Source organism: Pezoporus occidentalis, unplaced genomic scaffold, assembly GCF_034315485.1.
Source record: "Pezoporus occidentalis ecotype Australia unplaced genomic scaffold, CSIRO_AGI_Poc_V1 ctg95, whole genome shotgun sequence".
NCBI classification, from domain to species: domain Eukaryota; kingdom Metazoa; phylum Chordata; class Aves; order Psittaciformes; family Psittacidae; genus Pezoporus; species Pezoporus occidentalis.
Genome location: NW_026916315.1, coordinates 1,467,665 through 1,484,671, shown reverse-complemented (window position 1 = coordinate 1,484,671; position 17,007 = coordinate 1,467,665). Strand labels below are relative to the sequence as shown.

At 43.7% G+C, this 17,007-nt stretch overlaps 1 protein-coding gene across 3 annotated transcripts in view; it reads left to right on the top strand.

The window, feature by feature from the left end:
• The window catches only part of FGF12 (fibroblast growth factor 12), a 228,904-nt gene extending 213,493 nt beyond the window's left edge, over positions 1 to 15,411 (top strand). For all 3 annotated transcript variants that reach the window (XM_062606315.1, XM_062606316.1, XM_062606314.1), the window contains 2 exons: positions 6,066 to 6,264; positions 14,898 to 15,411. In XM_062606315.1, the coding sequence (XP_062462299.1) occupies positions 6,066 to 6,264; positions 14,898 to 15,016 (318 nt within the window). In that variant the 3' untranslated portion in view covers positions 15,017 to 15,411. The remainder of the gene's footprint in view (positions 1 to 6,065; positions 6,265 to 14,897) is intronic.
• Positions 15,412 to 17,007: the final 1,596 nt, after the last annotated feature.

Here is a 17,007-nt window from a genome sequence, read left to right as displayed (position 1 = left end):
AGAGTATGCCAGGATCAAGTAGCACTTCTGTGAGGTCTGTGGTCACAGATTCCCAGATCCTGAATTTTCCCAGGTATAAATGGCAGTTGGGCATTTGCATTTCATCTGGGAGTGAAAATGCCTTCAAGAATACAATGTCTTTTTTTATCCACACAGGTCTATGTACAATGATGTCAGTTCTAAACCTCGGTGCTGTTGGCATCAGAGGGGTGTTGATTAAACTGTGCTCTGACTGAGGTCAGTGGGGAATGTAGAATGGGCTTTACAGTTTAAGAGCACCATAAAGCAGATGCTCTTCTGCATTGCCATCCTTTCCACTGGGATGAAGTAGGTCTTATACAGACATAGTGAACACAAACCAGTTGTTCCATGATCTGCCTCCACAACCATGATGAAATGCCACTGCTGATAGCTGTGCTGATATTTATGTTTCCTACTTAATATGTTTTAAATGACTTTATGAGCTCTAAGTGTTAACACTAACACCAGTAAGTATCCTGAGCCAGATTCTCTGGGAGGGAAGCCCTGCAGTACTGTAGACTTTGGTGCAGTTTTATCCTATCTGAAGATCTGGCTCAGTAATTGTGCAGAACATAAAAGAGAAACACATAAGTGCTGTAACCAAAGGAAAACTGTTACTCTGGGAGTGTGTTAGGTATTTCAACACTCATAATTCACATCCCTTTCCTAAACTGTGGCACAAAATACTTGCAGAATGGGTTTTTCCTTTTATTGCTCCTAGTTTCAGTGACTAAATTTATTAAGTCATTAGATTTGCATGTGGATGTGTATATTTACTGTTCTCCTTTGGGTTATAATAAAAGGAAATATTGAGGGGAAAAAGAAAAAGATATCTTAATTTATCTGGCAATTTTGAGAATGTTTGTAGGGAAATGGCAAATAATACAAACAAACGGTCCAGTCCAGGGGGACACTGAGTGAGCAGCTGGGTTTGAATGCAGCAGCAGGTGACAGTCTTCTGCTGGCTTCCTGGCTGTCCCTGGGCATTGCACATGAAAACCTGTCACCATTTCTGCCATGGTCTGGGGACATCAGGGTCTTCTGGGCCACCAGAGCTTGGACTAAAACAAGAAAGCAGATTTCTCACTCTTGTGATCAGAACCAAGGAGCACCATACTGTTGCTTATGGGGGACCCTTACTTTGCACCTTCCAGCTGGCTTAGGGTTCCAGTGGCAGTGATGCCAGCCTGGTATGGGCAGGGGCTGACACTGTTCTCTCTTGCTCAGAGAAGTGCCAGTGCTGTCCACTGCTCTGGCAGTGCTGTGACAGGGATGTGGCACCATTGGATCAGCATTTTCTGAAGGAGCTCAGATGTCCGGGGGTGGCAGTGCACTTCCTGATCACCCTGTAGCCTCCCATCCACAGGTTTGACAGTGGTGCTTCTTCAGTGATGTCTATGGAGCTTTTCCAGCTTTACACAAATGCAAAAGAGAGTTCAATCAAACTTAACTGTGTTCAAGGCCAAGAGGCTGGGTTAGATTTACCTGACCAAGACAGGTAGAAGCTGAGGTAGATTAGGTAGATTAGAAAAAAAAAAAAAGCTCTCTTCTCCTCTTCTCACAAACTGTCAAGCACAGCCTTCTCAAGCTGTGCTGCAGGGGAGGAGGGGCAGATGGGGCCAGGCATTACCAATACCTCCCTGAAGGACCAGACCGGCTCAAGCAATACAGAGATTAGGTTGTGCTGGAAATGCCGTCCACATTTCCATCTACAGATGCAGAAAACATTACTGGGATCAAGGATAAGTGAAACATCTTATTTTTTTTTTCTAAAATTTTGAGGCAATCCATGGTACCTTACACCGTCCCTGAGCACGTCTGACACACTGAATCCCCCCCCAAATAGCAGCTGCATATATTTAGCTCCCTTTGATTCAAAGTGTCATAGAATGTGTTCTCCCTTATTTTCTGTGTGAGACCTACCATTTTTTCTAGACTGCAATTTCCAATAAAACTAGAGTTAACACAAACCAAACCTATGTTTGTTTTTCAAAGCAAATTAATTACTCTTCTTACTAGAATTGCCTTTTGTTCAAGGGATTTGACTGAGATACAGAAACAGGTTGAAGGCAGATGTTAATCTTTCTGCAGGTAAATTACCAACATTTCTTTTACAAATATTTCATACAGATTTTTAGTTTAAGAATTAAAAAAAAAAAAAATCTGTTTTTTTTTCAAACGATTTCAGTTAATATCTGTAGACATTTGACACACTACCTTGGGCTCTAGATCGCCAAATAGTAAACAAATAAATGTATTTGTTTACTTTGTGTTAAAAATGATTTAGTCAAATTCACATATTTCACATGAAGTTAAAAACAGACAAATTACCTTTTTCTTTCTTTTTTTTCCCCTCCAGATCACAAGCATACTCTCTTTAATGAGGATAAGTGGGTTTTCTGAGTGAGCTGAATTCATGATGGTGCTGAGAGGGGGCCAGGGTCTCTATGGAATTTGTGCAGAAAAAGAGAGTCATGATGTATTTCTTTGTTTAAAGACTGATAAAAGACCAGTGATTAAAAGATGAAGCCATCTGTCCTCTCACTTGTACCTGGCTGTGCTATTTGTATTAGAGAGAGAGCTGGAAACATAATTGAGTGGGGTTCTTTAAAAGCCTGTTTCAAAAGGCCCCTGTACCAAGTGAGGGTGAAGTGGGTGCTCCTGACCCCAGGGCTTACTATACCACTACCCCTGGAGGAAGATGTCCATATGTCCTGTCAGAAGCATGTGAGGGGCACAGTCTGAGGATCCCTTTGCTGGTTTTAGTCATTCTGTGCTTGTGGGATAAAGAGGAAGTATTGGACTCCAGGTCTGCCCATCTAACACATTTTATCAACACCAAATTAATTTTAAAAGGCAAAAGAAAACAAAACAAAAAGCTTGCATGCCCCAGAGGTCTGGCCAACAGACCAGTGATTTTCCAAAACCACCCGCATTTATCTCAGATTTCAGTCTAACCAGTAGTGGCTATTATGAACTACTTTATTAGTGTGAAGCCTGTTATGCTCACCTGCACCCTCCTCTTTCTTCCCAGATCTTCTCAGCCCAAGACAACTGAAACAGAAGTTCCCACCTAATTTGACGTATTTGCCACAATTAGTTTTGACTGTAGATCTTGCAGAGAGGTTCTGCCATTAATATCTCAATAGCATTTTGTTATTGGTAGCCCCAAAGCCATTAGCAAAAGACATATGCAAAAAAACTAAGTGATGTGATGTAGCTGAAGGCTTGACATTGGCTACCACAAAGATGTTGATGAAGAAAAGCTTAAAGGTTTGCATGTTTTTGAAGACCCTCCAAATATCCCAGATGGTGCCTGGGAGAGTAACCTGTGTTCTACTTGTCTGTCCCATCTCCTTTCTGGTCGACACTTTTTTCCTTCTTCATCCTCTTGCTCATTGTGTCATGTCTGCACGTGGTAGTGACCACACCAGAGATTTCTGGTGCTCAAACCTGTGAAGACCTAGTGATATGTCAGTTTGGTGATACGATGAATTGCATTCTGGTGTGTATTTGTCCCTACATAGCACAGTGAGACACTAGCTGTTGCTGGTAAGGCGATATACATAAGAAGGATAATAATAATTAATAAAAATGACATCGTTTAACTTGAGCTTAGCTGTCAAATCTGTGAGTTTTCTAAACTGCCAAACGGACAGAGCTGGGTTATTTCTTGGTGGTGTTGCCATGGCTTAGTGTCCTGAAGTGCTATTTCAACTGAATTGTGGGGGAGGAGGAATCAACCAGCCAACTCACAAAAACAATGGAATAGTTTTGTTTGCTTGTGGAGGAGCTTAAACATTTAAAGAAAATCACTGTTTTTAATTTATTTTTCTTGACTCTTCATTAGGCTTATGTTTTAAATACATTTCCTTAAAAAAAAAATAGTAATTTTGATGCTTTATTGGCACAAGCGGATATAGAGTACAGCAGCTGCTTTTATGAACATCCATGTTGTAAAATATTGTAATGCAGTATTTTACAATAGATATTTATCTGAAATTTTGATTTATAATAACTTTTAGATAAAATCTAGATTTTCTTTTTCTTTTTGAAATTACATTTTCAAAATGCATTAGTTTTTATATTTCTTCTTTATTGAAAATACGAAATAGTCTCTTTTCCACACTGAAATTAAAACACATGCTAAATGTCAGCTGTCCTTCACAGCTTAACAACTTTTCAGTCCCCCTAAAAGGAATTTTCTTGATAAGTCTATATTGATTGGGTAATGAAGGCATGGGAAAGGGGATTGAGTAGGTCGGTTTGGTTTTAGAGATGCTCTTCATCACAGGACATGCTGCCTAGCTGTGCCTGGTGCCAAGGAGAGTCCCTGAGCCAGCTTTTCTCAGGTAACTGGAGCAAACTGCCTGGCTTTGTCTTCAGAGGCAAGACAAAGGCTGGAGATAAAGAACAGATTTAAGGAGCGCTTAAACACTGATCTTTTGGGAAGATATGTCAAAAACTGTTTTGTAGTGTTCTAAGATTTCTGTTTTTTTCACTCTCTTCTTAAAATATTTATTTCTCCACCAAGGAAGACTCCCTCAGATAGGGCAAAAAGATCTGTTGGGCTGACAGTGTTTGTGTGACACTAATGATGGATGGAAATTTCACATGTGCAGCATAGGTCTGCACTTTCAGTTGTGCTTTATCTTCTGTGGCTTAAAGCCTGCCTGGCTCCGTAGGTCTGTTGCACACTGGATTGGTTGTCAGACCAGCAACACTTTATATAACTCACAAATATACCTGAGTGTTGCTGAATGTTCAAAATATTCACCCTTAGATGAGGTTTGTGGTAGGTGGGTGGCATTACTCCAAAAGCTTTGCTCAGATGTTGGTCATGGGTTTTCCTTTAGCAAGGTTAGAGAAGCTCCCAAAGACTTCTGAGTGGGAAGGACTTGGAAGAGAGCATCACTCACCTGTACCAGCACCTGTCTTCTCTCATGGGGCTCTGAGATACCTTGTTGGGGTTTTACAAGAAAGGATTTTTCTGTTAAAACAGTTTTCCTTCATTGTGGCTTGGGCTTTGTTTTGCAATAATGACATAGCTTTAAGGAACCCAGTGGGAAAATTTGCTTTGCCAAGATGAATTTTCTGCTCAGAACCAAAGTCCAAGCAAAAATAACAACCCACCAACAACCACAACTGACTTAGTGAAGGTTTGGGAGCCCACTGTCACAGAGTTCCCCTGCCAGCTAGCTCTTTTACAAGAAGTTTAGTTTTTCCCTGTTGTTAAATCATGAGAAGTTACTGGGACATGACAAGGTTCGGTCCATAGGTGAGTGTAGTTTTCTTCTTGAGACTTTATACAAAGCCAGCGTAAGTGGCAAAGGCACAGGCACTCTCACAGCCAGCACACACTTTGGGGACAGATCTGTGTGTCCCCTGTTCCTGGGCAGGTGTGGGACCAGTTCTCAGTTCTGAAGAAATATTTGTGTCAGAAGTCTTTGAGATTACTTCTTGCTCTTTATTGAATGATTTCTGGGCTTTGTGCCAGCATTTCCTCCCATCACTTTTGAAAATAAATAATTTACTAGCTTGTGCACTCCTGTTTCTCTAAATCCACTTAAATGTTCCTAATAAACTGCCTTTTGCCCATAAGAGTTTGGAGAAGCCTCAATATTTTAGACAAAAATTGCACATCACAGGGAAGGTAAGAGCAAAGCCTGGGGAAGGCATTGGGAACAGCCAATGAGCAGCAGGGCTGTCTCTGCTTCTCTGCTCTCTTCTTTAATTTTGCTTAGTATTCAGTCTAAATCCTGGAAAATTCCTGACTTTTCCTGCACATTTTTTATGACTGTTTACTGTAGAATGTTTTGCGAACCACAGCTCTGCTGGTGAAGAAGAGCCTTCCCTTTCAGTGGGGATCTTTCTAGATGTGTTATTGCTGGTAACTGGTATTGCTGATGCCTGTTGTTTTCCATTGTTAAACTAACCACAATGCATGACCATCGTGTATCATTCAGTGATGCCTAATTTAGGAGATCAGTGATTAATTCCTTCTATCACTCTTTTTTTTTTTCTCTCTCTCTCTCTCACTGCAGGATGTTTTCACACCAGAGTGCAAATTTAAGGAATCTGTCTTTGAAAACTACTACGTTATTTACTCTTCCACGCTGTACCGGCAGCAAGAGTCTGGACGAGCGTGGTTCCTGGGACTCAATAAAGAAGGTCAAATTATGAAGGGAAACCGAGTGAAAAAAACCAAACCCTCATCACATTTTGTACCCAAACCCATTGAAGGTATGGAGTCTGCTCACTCCCTCCATCAGCAGGGCATGGGGAGGGGGAGTTTGCAACTTCAGATTTGGGCCTTTCTGGATGGGGGTGTTGGCTGCAAGGACAATATTTGTAACAACTTAAGAAGGTCATGGGCTGCACTCTTACATTTCATGTGCTTTCCTTCCCATGTAATAAACTTTGTACATCATCCCAAAGGGGTTTGTCAGCTTTGGGGTGCTAAAGGATGAATTTAAAAGGCCAGCAACATGAGAAGTTACTGGGAAAAGAAAGCAGCCCTGGAGCTGCTAGTGGTTTGAAGGAATTCTGATCCAGCAGTAACCATAGTGTGGGTTCTCTGTGAGAATTTTCTCAATGTCATTCAGTGGGTTTCAAGTCCCATGTAGAGTCAGTAGAGATAGTATTTATCTCATCTGATTTTAGACTTTGACGCTCTGCTGATGTAACAGAAGAGAAATGGGTTCTACCAGCACAGATGTGGATGTGCTTTGCATGTCTACTCTAAGATGACTTAAATCTTTTTTTTTTTTTTCTCATGTGCAAAGACATCCTGGTTAGTTACTGGAGGGGTAGAGAAATCTTATCATAGACGTTCAAAGTTAGATAAGATGCTGTCATGATGTATGTCTTCATCACCATGTAAATCTTCAGTAAAAGTCATAGAGTAGAAGTTTTGCCCTCATGCTGCTTAACAGTACACTACTGAAACGTGTCATGGGCTTGTGCCATGGTATGTTGCTTTCTATGGGCTGACAAATGGAGAGATATAGTGATATGAGCCTAGTACTTACTTAACAAGTACCAACTTGATTTTGGAAACAAGGAGATCTCTTTTCTTCTGCTGCTTGGAAAAGACACTGCTTTCTGATCCCCAAAATACATAAGTCTTTCTGACCCCATCTCAGTCCTGCCATGGCCACCTCAAGGGCCCATCAGGCTGGGGCTGGCTTCAGCTGTGCAGCTGTGTGTCCCCTCTCACTACCCCCATGTTGGTTGTGGGGTCAGGGCTGGACATGCGGAGAGGAGTGAACTGATGCTTTCCTGACAGGTACCGCTCACAAGAGGTGGAAGCCACAGCTAAGTCCATCACTAGTATCTGTTTTAACAGCTTCCCAGCTAAGGTGCAGGAGCAGATGAGTGTGTGTGTGTGAGTGAAAGGCCTGTTCAGGAAGGCAGGCTGAAATCATCTTTTGGACCACTGAAGCAAAATACAGTGAGAGAAATTCAGCTCGGCATTCCCAGAGTGTCTGTGGCCTTTGCACAGGAGATGTTGGAGGAGCAGAGAATGGCCTGTGGTTGCTTGTCCCATGCTTGTTTTCTACAGCTTTTCTGCAGCTGGAAGACTTTTCTTGTTTATTTGAGGCATTAGTATGCTTGATGCCCTGGGCCCTCATTGAGTTTTGCCAAGGAATGGGGCTTTTTTCAGGCATGGGGTCATTCACCAGCTTCTCTTCTGGCTCATCTCCTGCCTTAGTAGGGAAAAGAATCTTTTGCAAGTGCTAGCTTTCACAACTGCGTTTCCAGCTCCTTCTGGTATTTCTTTGCTGCCTGGCTGAGTGTTGGCACTGATCAGTGGGTTCCTTTGAATCCAGGCTTCTTTTTTGATGTAATGTGGTGTCTGTTAAATAGCTCGAATAGTTGTCTTCTGCATGCATTAAACTAAGCCATTCCTCTGGCTCTCCTCATGGAAAGCCTTGACTTACTGGAGGTGCCTGACCCACAGCAGAGTTCTCATTGCAGCAAATGCCACTCTGGCTTTCATTTTGAAAAACCCAGCCCAGCCCGAGAGCTTCCCTTTCCTGCAGTTGCATCCTCCCACGCTTGCTTCAATCACAGCTGTCACAACCTCCTGAGCGAGTGAGCGCTTTGAAAGTTGGCAGCCAAATTAAGGGCTCCTCCACTCCTTCCCTCCTCCACATGCTTTGCAGTCAGCCTCTGTGAGCACTGCTGCATCAAAGGGCTGGCAGTCTCCCAAGGCGAGGCACGTGTCAGCTTCCCAAAGCATTCAGCTGTCTGGGACTGTGACTCCAGACAGAGGACTCTGTTCCCAAGCCTAAGATTCATTGGAGGTAGCAGAGGCTTGTAGGGATGGTTAGAGTAAAACACTCTCAGCTCCACGTGAATTCTCTGTGCTGCATCCATCAAAGTCTCTGAGAGCAGATCTTGCAAGCAGAGATGTTACAGAAAAGGGGAAATTCCTACCCTATTTTAACAGCTTCTTTGTCATGACTCTAAGGAAGTATTCAAAGCACTCCCCTGCTATATTTGCATGTTCCTTCTGCTAAATCCTGTGGCATGCCCCAGCACATGGGCTTTGCTGCTTATTCAGGCCAGTACCTTGCAGCTTCTGTCTGCAGTAATGTGCCCAGGTTTCCTTTTGCTCTGTACCACCCCCGGCAGTAGCCCTGCCACATGATGGCTGACACAGTAATCTATACAAGGAGGAATCTGGTCCCCTGGGAAGGAGAGGTGTGACATTGCTAGGAATCACTTCACCCACCACTTCAAAGGCAATTATCTCTGTGATGATACTTCCCAGTCATTTGCCATGTGCAGAAAAATCATGCAGCAGCTTAGCTGAGAGAGTGTTTGCAGGGAAAGAAAACACAAAACAGCCAACATTGCTCCTGAAGCTCATTTGACTCCCTTTGCTTCATACTGCTTTCTGAATTCAGAAGTCCTCTCCTCGAAGTTACAGATGGAAAGTAAACTAATGAATAAATACAAAATGTCCTCCCATATGATTTCTAAGGACTACATATATTTACATGTGCATATATACAATGGTATGTATGTATGTGCGTTATCTGTGGCTTTTAGTAGCTACAGCTTTATGCTGTGTTAATCCCACAGACTGTTTTGACTCCTGTAGATTGTCAGGATGCTGGATGTGTTCTGTGCAAAAGTCACTAACTACCTACTGGAAAAGTTTTGGGGTTTGGCTGGTAGGAGGGATTTTTTGGTTTAGTTTAGGTAGGATTTGTTTGGTTTTGGGAATAACATTAAGCTTAATCAATATGAAAGCAAAAAAACTTGATAAGTAATAACAGGGGAAACATTAAGTTCCTCTTCCATCTGTGCACAGGCAAAGCCAAGACAAACAGCCTGGGAGGCAGCAGTTAATGTACTGTGTGGTGCCAGTTTTGGTTAAAAACACACATACGCAACACATTTCTTTTGATATTTTTATTTCTGATCACTGATCATTCGAGCTAAATGAGCCCTTGAAGTGCAGATGTATAGGTTGAACCAGACTGCACAAGAAATTAGCTTCAATATAATTGTCACTTGGAGACCTAGCAATCTTTTAAACCTATTTCAGTCTCTTTAAGCGCTTGCTTGTAGTGGTTAGTCCTGGACAAACACTATGGTCCACAGTGCTTCTTGTTCTTTTAAATATCTAAACCCATCTCAAATGATGGAAGACTTTTCAGTCACTTAGGTGATAATTTTATCAGATACTTATTGTGGATATGCTCTGTTATTTATATTTCCTTACATTTGAAGACATCATTTCCAGGTAGCTCTCCCAAAAGAGCTACATTTCATGTCTCACCTGACCCAGGCCAGGATGCTTTTGAGGTGGCAAATCTGGCCACAGAAAGTAGAAGACATTTCCTTTGAGTCAACAGAGCTGCCCCTAGCTCCAAATTCATGATGCTTCAGCCCTCATGATGTGAACATACCTCAGATATGAAGGTCACCTGTCAATGACTAGTCTGATCCATTCATTACCATTGATGAATACCCTTGTGCACGGAACAGCAGCCAGATTTTTCCCAGTGTGTTTTCCCAGGGATGCAACATGCCAGTTTTGTTAAAGCAGAGTCCTCGGATGTTGTAAAGAAGTATGAGGCACTGTCGAGTAGGAAGATGTGGTAGGCCTAGTGAAAATGCTTCAAAGGTATCACCTTAATGAACAAAACATTCTAAAAAGTGTTCTTAAAAAAAAAAAACAACCACACACAAAAAAAAAACCACCAATAAAACTGCACACTCTTTATCAGTTTTCTCTAACACAGCTCCTCTTTTGAATCCGTTTTTTAAGACGCATCCAAAAGAGTTCAAAGGGGAAGGCTTTGGTATGTTTTCTGTCCCACACTCACTTGTTCATCTCTCAAACTCCTAATAATCTTACTAGATGGCAAATACAATATATTTTAACCTGCTTTTGCTTCACTTTTTGTCATCCTGTGCTTTGTCTGTGCTGTGTTTCTTATCTGAACAAACTGTGATTCCATCTGGCAGCATCCTGCACATTTAGCCACCAGATAGAGATGAGCTCAAATGCCTCTGAAATGCATCAGCTGGGACTGGGTTTAGAACAGAGTAATTAGAGGCAGAAAACGAGGGTGCATAATCACTTGCTCCCTCCTGCTCCTAGCTGCTGCTCAGACAATTAATTCTCTTCACCGAAGCATTAGCTAATGCAGCCGCTACTGCAGATACCGAAACCCAAAGCTGTGGCATCTGTCAAGGGAAAGAGCCTGTCTCCCAGGCTGCCTGCCAGAGGATGTGCTCTCAGCCCAGCCCTGCCTAGACCCCAGCCCAGGATGCTATCAGGGTGTGTTGTGATCCTGCCTGACTAACCACCTGCCTGCCTGCTCTGCTGCAACTTGGGAAAAATTTAGTTCCTTCTAACTCACTAAGATCTGGGGTAGGAAAAGGCAGGAGTGAAGCTAAGTGGACGGGATATATCTAAGGTCCTTTAATAAGCTTTTCCTTGTATTCTAAGGAAAATACATCGAGTTTGTTGCATCCCCTGAACCTTCTCAACTTGCAGTGTTGCCAAGTGAGAAATACTAGGATCAGGACACCAAATGGTGTGTTCTTTCCAAACTGAGGCAGTCCCTGACACTCAGGGAAGCAGCACAGGGTGAATTTGGTTTCACCGTGTGGGTGGTGTGCCAGTGCCATGCCTGGGAAGCAGAAATAAGGCTGGGATCCTTTGCCAGCGCATAGGCAGGAGATTGAGCTGTTCCTGGGTGACAGGCAGCCCACTCTATACCTTCGCCTTCAGGAAGGATGCTACCTGTCACTCTCTCCTCACTTGTACCCCCATTTACTGCCTGCCTACTTTGCCAGTTGTTTCTTTGTGCAGAATTGTTTTCTTGGGCATGCGAATGGCAGGCACTGCTGGTTAACAGGGAAGCAGGGAATTGAAAGCCTTAAGAACCAGATATGGGCACAGCTCCACTGTTGCTCACCCCCTTCCATTTACGCCTGTGGCTCTTCAGCAGATCAAGCTAACAACACTTTCCAATTAAAGCATGAATATGGATGTGTTGATTAGAATCTGGGACATAGGAGCTGATTATCTGATTGAAACTCCAAAGCAGTAGCTTGGTTTTCAGACATTAAGGGCTGTATTTGGCTTGGTGTGTGGGTGTGGGTGGGTGGGAGAAGCAAGGCAAAGCAGGGAAGGGACTCTTGTTCTAGCCAAATTGCTCATCCTTCCAAAGCTGCCTTTGCTGTGTGCACCAGCAGACCTCCCAAGTGTCTGGGCATCCTGACAGGCACACTGCTGCTAGTTTACCTTGATGCATGTGACAGGGGCAGTGTGTCTTCACACACCCACAGAGACCCCAAACAGACCTGTCAGTGAGCGCTGCTAGTCCTGAACCACCAAGATGTTCTTTTAAACTGAGAAGACCTGAGCACTCACAACAACCCATTTGCAAACACCCCCCCCCCCCACCCACCCCCACCTCCCGGTCCATGACTAACACCTCCATGCTTGAGTCACACTCAAGCTTCCTCAGTACAAGGAGTAACAGACTGCAGTCCAATAGCTTGTGTTGTACAACATATCAAAGTGTCCTTAAAACCCCACGTGTGCAGCTGTGTGCATACACACCTGTGTGTTGGTGTGCACACGCCTGCATGTCACAGTGCGCACAGATTTGCAGCCATCACTGAGCAATTACCATAGCTCAGCACATGCCTCTTGTGTAGGAGAATATCTGGGCACCATCTTGTGCATGATGTCGTATAAATACTGTGTACACTGGTACTGTAGGTGTAGATCAATACTGAAAATATGCTTGTCCTATGCTGCTACAGATTTTCTGGCATGGTCTGTTGGCACAGCCTATCTGGCACAGAGGCTTTGACAGCTCCGACTGAAAAGTACTATGTGAGCAGCCTCCAGCAGTGCCCCATGTCAGTACTTGTATCATGCACTAGACCGGAAGATAAACCTACAATTCCTGGATTATTTGCTTGCTAGGTACAGAGTTTCCTTAATTTTTAGCTGCAAATGTTGTTTACTTCTGTAGCCTGATTTATATTTGTTATTCTATGGGCCTCTTTAGCAGCTTAACGTTTTTGCCCAAAGGCTACAGTGAGAGGCAGGGAGCTGAGGAAGGGCATTTTGCTGTGGTGCTGCTGCTAGGGACTTTGCACAGGCTCGACGGCTGTGGTTAAGCATCTGGCCCAGCTCAATTGGGTACTGGGGATACATGTGGGTGAGATGAACTTAGTATGTGCAGGGATAATCATGGTGGTCCCCCCCACTCCAGCTTGCAACCTGAGAGATTGTGAAGACAATGCTAGACCAGAGGCAGGAATTTGTATGGAATGTTAGGGGTACTGGGGCAATGCTGGCACAAATACCCAACTCTGCTGGGCATATGTCATGTCAGAGAATTAGGTCAGTCACAGAAGTGATGTGCATCCTCAGTGTCATAAAAGGCTCTGCAACTCAGGGTGAGAAATCAAAAAGACACACGTTTTCCTCAGTTGTTAACCTTTTCATACTGCTCTTTAGGATGGTCTTAGGTACTTTGCCACAACAGACAAATTCACCATTGCCAGGTTGTTCAGTGACACTCACCAAGGTGTGAGGGGCAGCTCAGCCGCTGAAAGGGGATGTGAGAGCCCTTTTACTTCTGCTTCTGCTACCATGCTATGCACTTTCCTTGCAGCAGGCAGACAGCACTGATAGTCTGGCCAGCTGATGGGCAGTCCTGGCATTGCCCATCCTGGCCCAGACCCATGGGATGTCATTCATTTTCTGTTTTTTTCTCATTTTCATCAAAAAATGGCTCCAGTAGCAATAACAGTTTGCAGAGCAAGCCTGCCTTGCAGCCACACTGGGAGGCTCAGCTAGAGTGTGTGAGTTTAAACTGCTTTGAAAGCTTTGCATGAAAAATGCTCTGTGGGAAAAGTAATATTTTTTCACTGCTCATGTATTCAATGCAATATCCCTCCTATTAATACACAGGTGACTGCACTTTATCTCTGTCCTTTATTGTTGCACACTACTATAACTGTTTATCTAGCTAGAAGTGAAATGCAGAGCAATAATGTCATTTGCAACCTGCCTCTAATTGTCAGGATTTATTTGCATATCAGGGGAGGTTATAAATATAAGTGCTTATATGACAGATTCATACATGGGATATGTTTTTGTTTCTTCAGATAATTTTTGCAGTTTTGTTCTTGTTGATTACCTGGAAGAAAACCTGATGGGCTCTATCTCCTGTGTTTGAGCTTTGTGCTATTTGTGACCTGACAGTTTTTCAAAATGAAGCAGTACACAATCACTTCTTTCTATCCTAATATTTGCAAAGGTCTGGGAATGACGTTTGCAGTCTGGACCTACCTTAAGTTCTCAACGCCAATGTGCCTGCCCTTGAGATGTCTCACTGTTTCAGTCACATCCTCACCCCACCACATTTGCAATGAGCTCATCAGAGATGTTCCCTTTGTTGTGAGCTGCTCAGTGTGTGCCCCTGCTCTGGCACACCTCACACAGCATGAGGACAGCCACGAGGACTTAGTCCACATGGTGAATTGGATAAATGCTTTATGCTGCACAGGACAGGGGGATGCGCCGTGGCTTGGACAGACCTTGCCTTTACAGGCTGTCTAGGCTCCAGCAAGTACATTTTTAAAGGACACACATTGCTTACCCAGCATCTGGAGAGAAGATTCCCTCCTTCCACCCTGTTCTCAGGTGCTGCCAGGTGACCACACAGAGCTCGGATGGCTCCTGGCTTGCTGTCACTAAACTCATCTCAATGTGTCTGCTCACAGCCTTGGCCTTTGCTGGCTGTCTTCATTTACAGGGGGAAAACCAAGAAATGCCAAGAGCAGACCTCAGCTCTTGGCCAATTTGCCAAATGGGCTTGAGTACCACTTCCAGATCAAGAACTTACTTAACACCCAGAAGGCTTAGGTGGCTCAGATGCAAGGGTAGTTTTGATTCAAGACTCTCAAGGGCTTTCTATTGGAGATTAACAGATGGGGAGAGGGTAATTCTTGGACCTGTTAGCAGCATCTCAAGACAATACACAGTGCTGTGAACCGGAAGATTTATTTTATATGTATAAATACAATGTGAAAAAAAACAGTAAAGCACAAAAGCCCAGAAAGACTTATCTGTGAGAAATCCTGTGTTTCTCTGTGCCTTTGGAAGAATCCAGAGACAGAAAAAAAGTCTGACTGGCAGCAAGGGCACGTGACATCCTGCTTGCTAGCAGGCTCTCCTGCTGGGTCACTGAGGTTTCTGTAAGTGTGTGTGGTTTTGCATTGAGGCTGGAATTTCAGCCTCAAATACAAAGAAATAGTTCATTATGGTCACTAATGTCTGTGACTTCAGAGATGTTAATGGGTGTCTTTTCTGTTTGCAGTGTGCATGTACAGAGAGCCATCGCTGCATGAAATTGGAGAAAAACAAGGACGCTCAAGAAAAAGTTCAGGGACGCCAACCATGAATGGAGGCAAAGTTGTTAACCAAGACTCGACATAGCTGACAAATACCCTCCCTTCTTGCAACTCCTCCCCTCCCACCCACCTACCCACCCCACCTGGCGAAACCACACTGAGACGACAACAACTGAGCAAGGCAGGACCTACTGGTAGCAGCTAGGAGTCTGAACTCCAGAATCTTTCGTTGTGTAGGACGAGGAAATCGAATCCCAGATCCTGCCTGTTGCAACGTTTTAAAAAACAAAAACAACAAAAAGAAAAAAGAAGAAAAAAGTTTTAAATCAGGACTCCATTAACATTTTCAAAAGCAAACTGTTTGCTCTGTGATCAAAGGGGGAAAAAAATCTCATCTCTGCATAATAATAACTAATAAATATAATAATAATAATAAAGATGTTACCTTTAAAAATAAAAGAAAGCTTTTGGAAAATTGAACTTAGCATATGATGTGCAAGAAACACTTGGGAAACGCAGCCTGGGACTGTGCTTTCCATCTTATATTTTCACCTCATGTTCACACCACTGTTTTTTTCATCCCTACTTCCTGGGGGATGGATGGGATTTTTCCTAAAGCAGGAAAGGTAGGGATGGATCATGACTGTGTTTGCTCTGCTATCAATAAAATATGGCCTGTCCAAATTAGGAGTCTGACAGTTATGAGCAACAGCTAGCTACTCTACATTCCATCTACGTTCAAACACTACGCAGTTATTTGTTGCTAGTGTCACTATATGAGTATGTTTGACCCAAGTCTGGCATTTTATCCCTTTTTATCGTAATTATTTATATTTATAGGCTTGTTTTACTGTATTACATACCAGGAGAATTTCAGAAATGGGTTTTCAGCTCTCATAGGATTAAATGATCATATTTATTAGGGGAGAATTAAAGGAAAGGAAGGATGACTGCTTTAAATACTAAATGGAGCAAGAAATGCTACTGAAATCTTTACTGCCAGATGGAGATGATGGGGCATGTGCTATGTGAGAGGGTGGCAGGGATGTCAGCGACAGGAAGAGGAGTGTGGGGAGGGAGTAGGTGGGGTGTGCAGAGGAGGGGGCAGCTACAGGAACATGGGTGGTTGTGCCTGTCTGGCTGTGCCAGGGTGAGGAGATGCTGCTGTTTCCTTCTAGCAGCTGGGTGCTCCCTAAGCATTAAGGCTCTGCACACATCTCATCTCATTTTACACATGTTCAAAACCAAGACTAGAAACCCCTCTAGTCCAAAGCCTTACCACTGCTAAACCCGTTATAGGATGAGAACCCCTGAGATGCTGGAGCAACCTGGGTAAGGGCATGAGTACCTGCCTTGCAAGTGCTGGGGCTGCAGATGCTGGAGAAGCACTTCAGAGGTGAAAATTCACAGATGGGGAAAGGCAAGGAAGAGGGTCATGAGTTGAGGGGTGCTCAGTGCTGAGCCCATCTGCAGCAGGTAGGGCATTTGTGGGGCTTTGGACGTCTCTCCCTGTCTGGCGCTTTCTCTCCTTGTAGTTTGAGGGCAACAGTGAGAACACACACACTTGTTTCCATGGGCAAAGCCTGAAACAGGGCAATATGGGCAGATGCCAACACACTTTACCTTCAGTCTCTGACCACGTTTGGCTTCTAGGGCCTGCAAGCAGAAGCAAATCATAGAGGGGCTACAATTCCTGTTACAAAACCAGGTATTGCCCTGGCTGAGGTGCCTGGGAAATTTTGCTGCTCAGGCCATGGTTATAGCCCCTGTGAGAGATGAATAAGCAAATGTTCAAGGGCCTGGAGAGAGGTAACAGGTCAGAGTGGCTCTTTATATAAGGGGAAACAGCCAGGTGGGAGTGTTTGTTTCATTCATAAATTATGGGTGTACATGAAATACCAAATACCACATTAATTCTTGAAGTGACTTTGCTGCTGTGATTGTAAGAGACAGGGAGTGCCTGTTCTGGCCTTGGTGCTCCCTGCAAAGTGGCTGCTGACCCCAGTGCCTCCAGCCATACAGCACATGCCAGCTCTGATATGTGGCAGGGCTTGGTGAGTGTCTCTGTACAGGCAC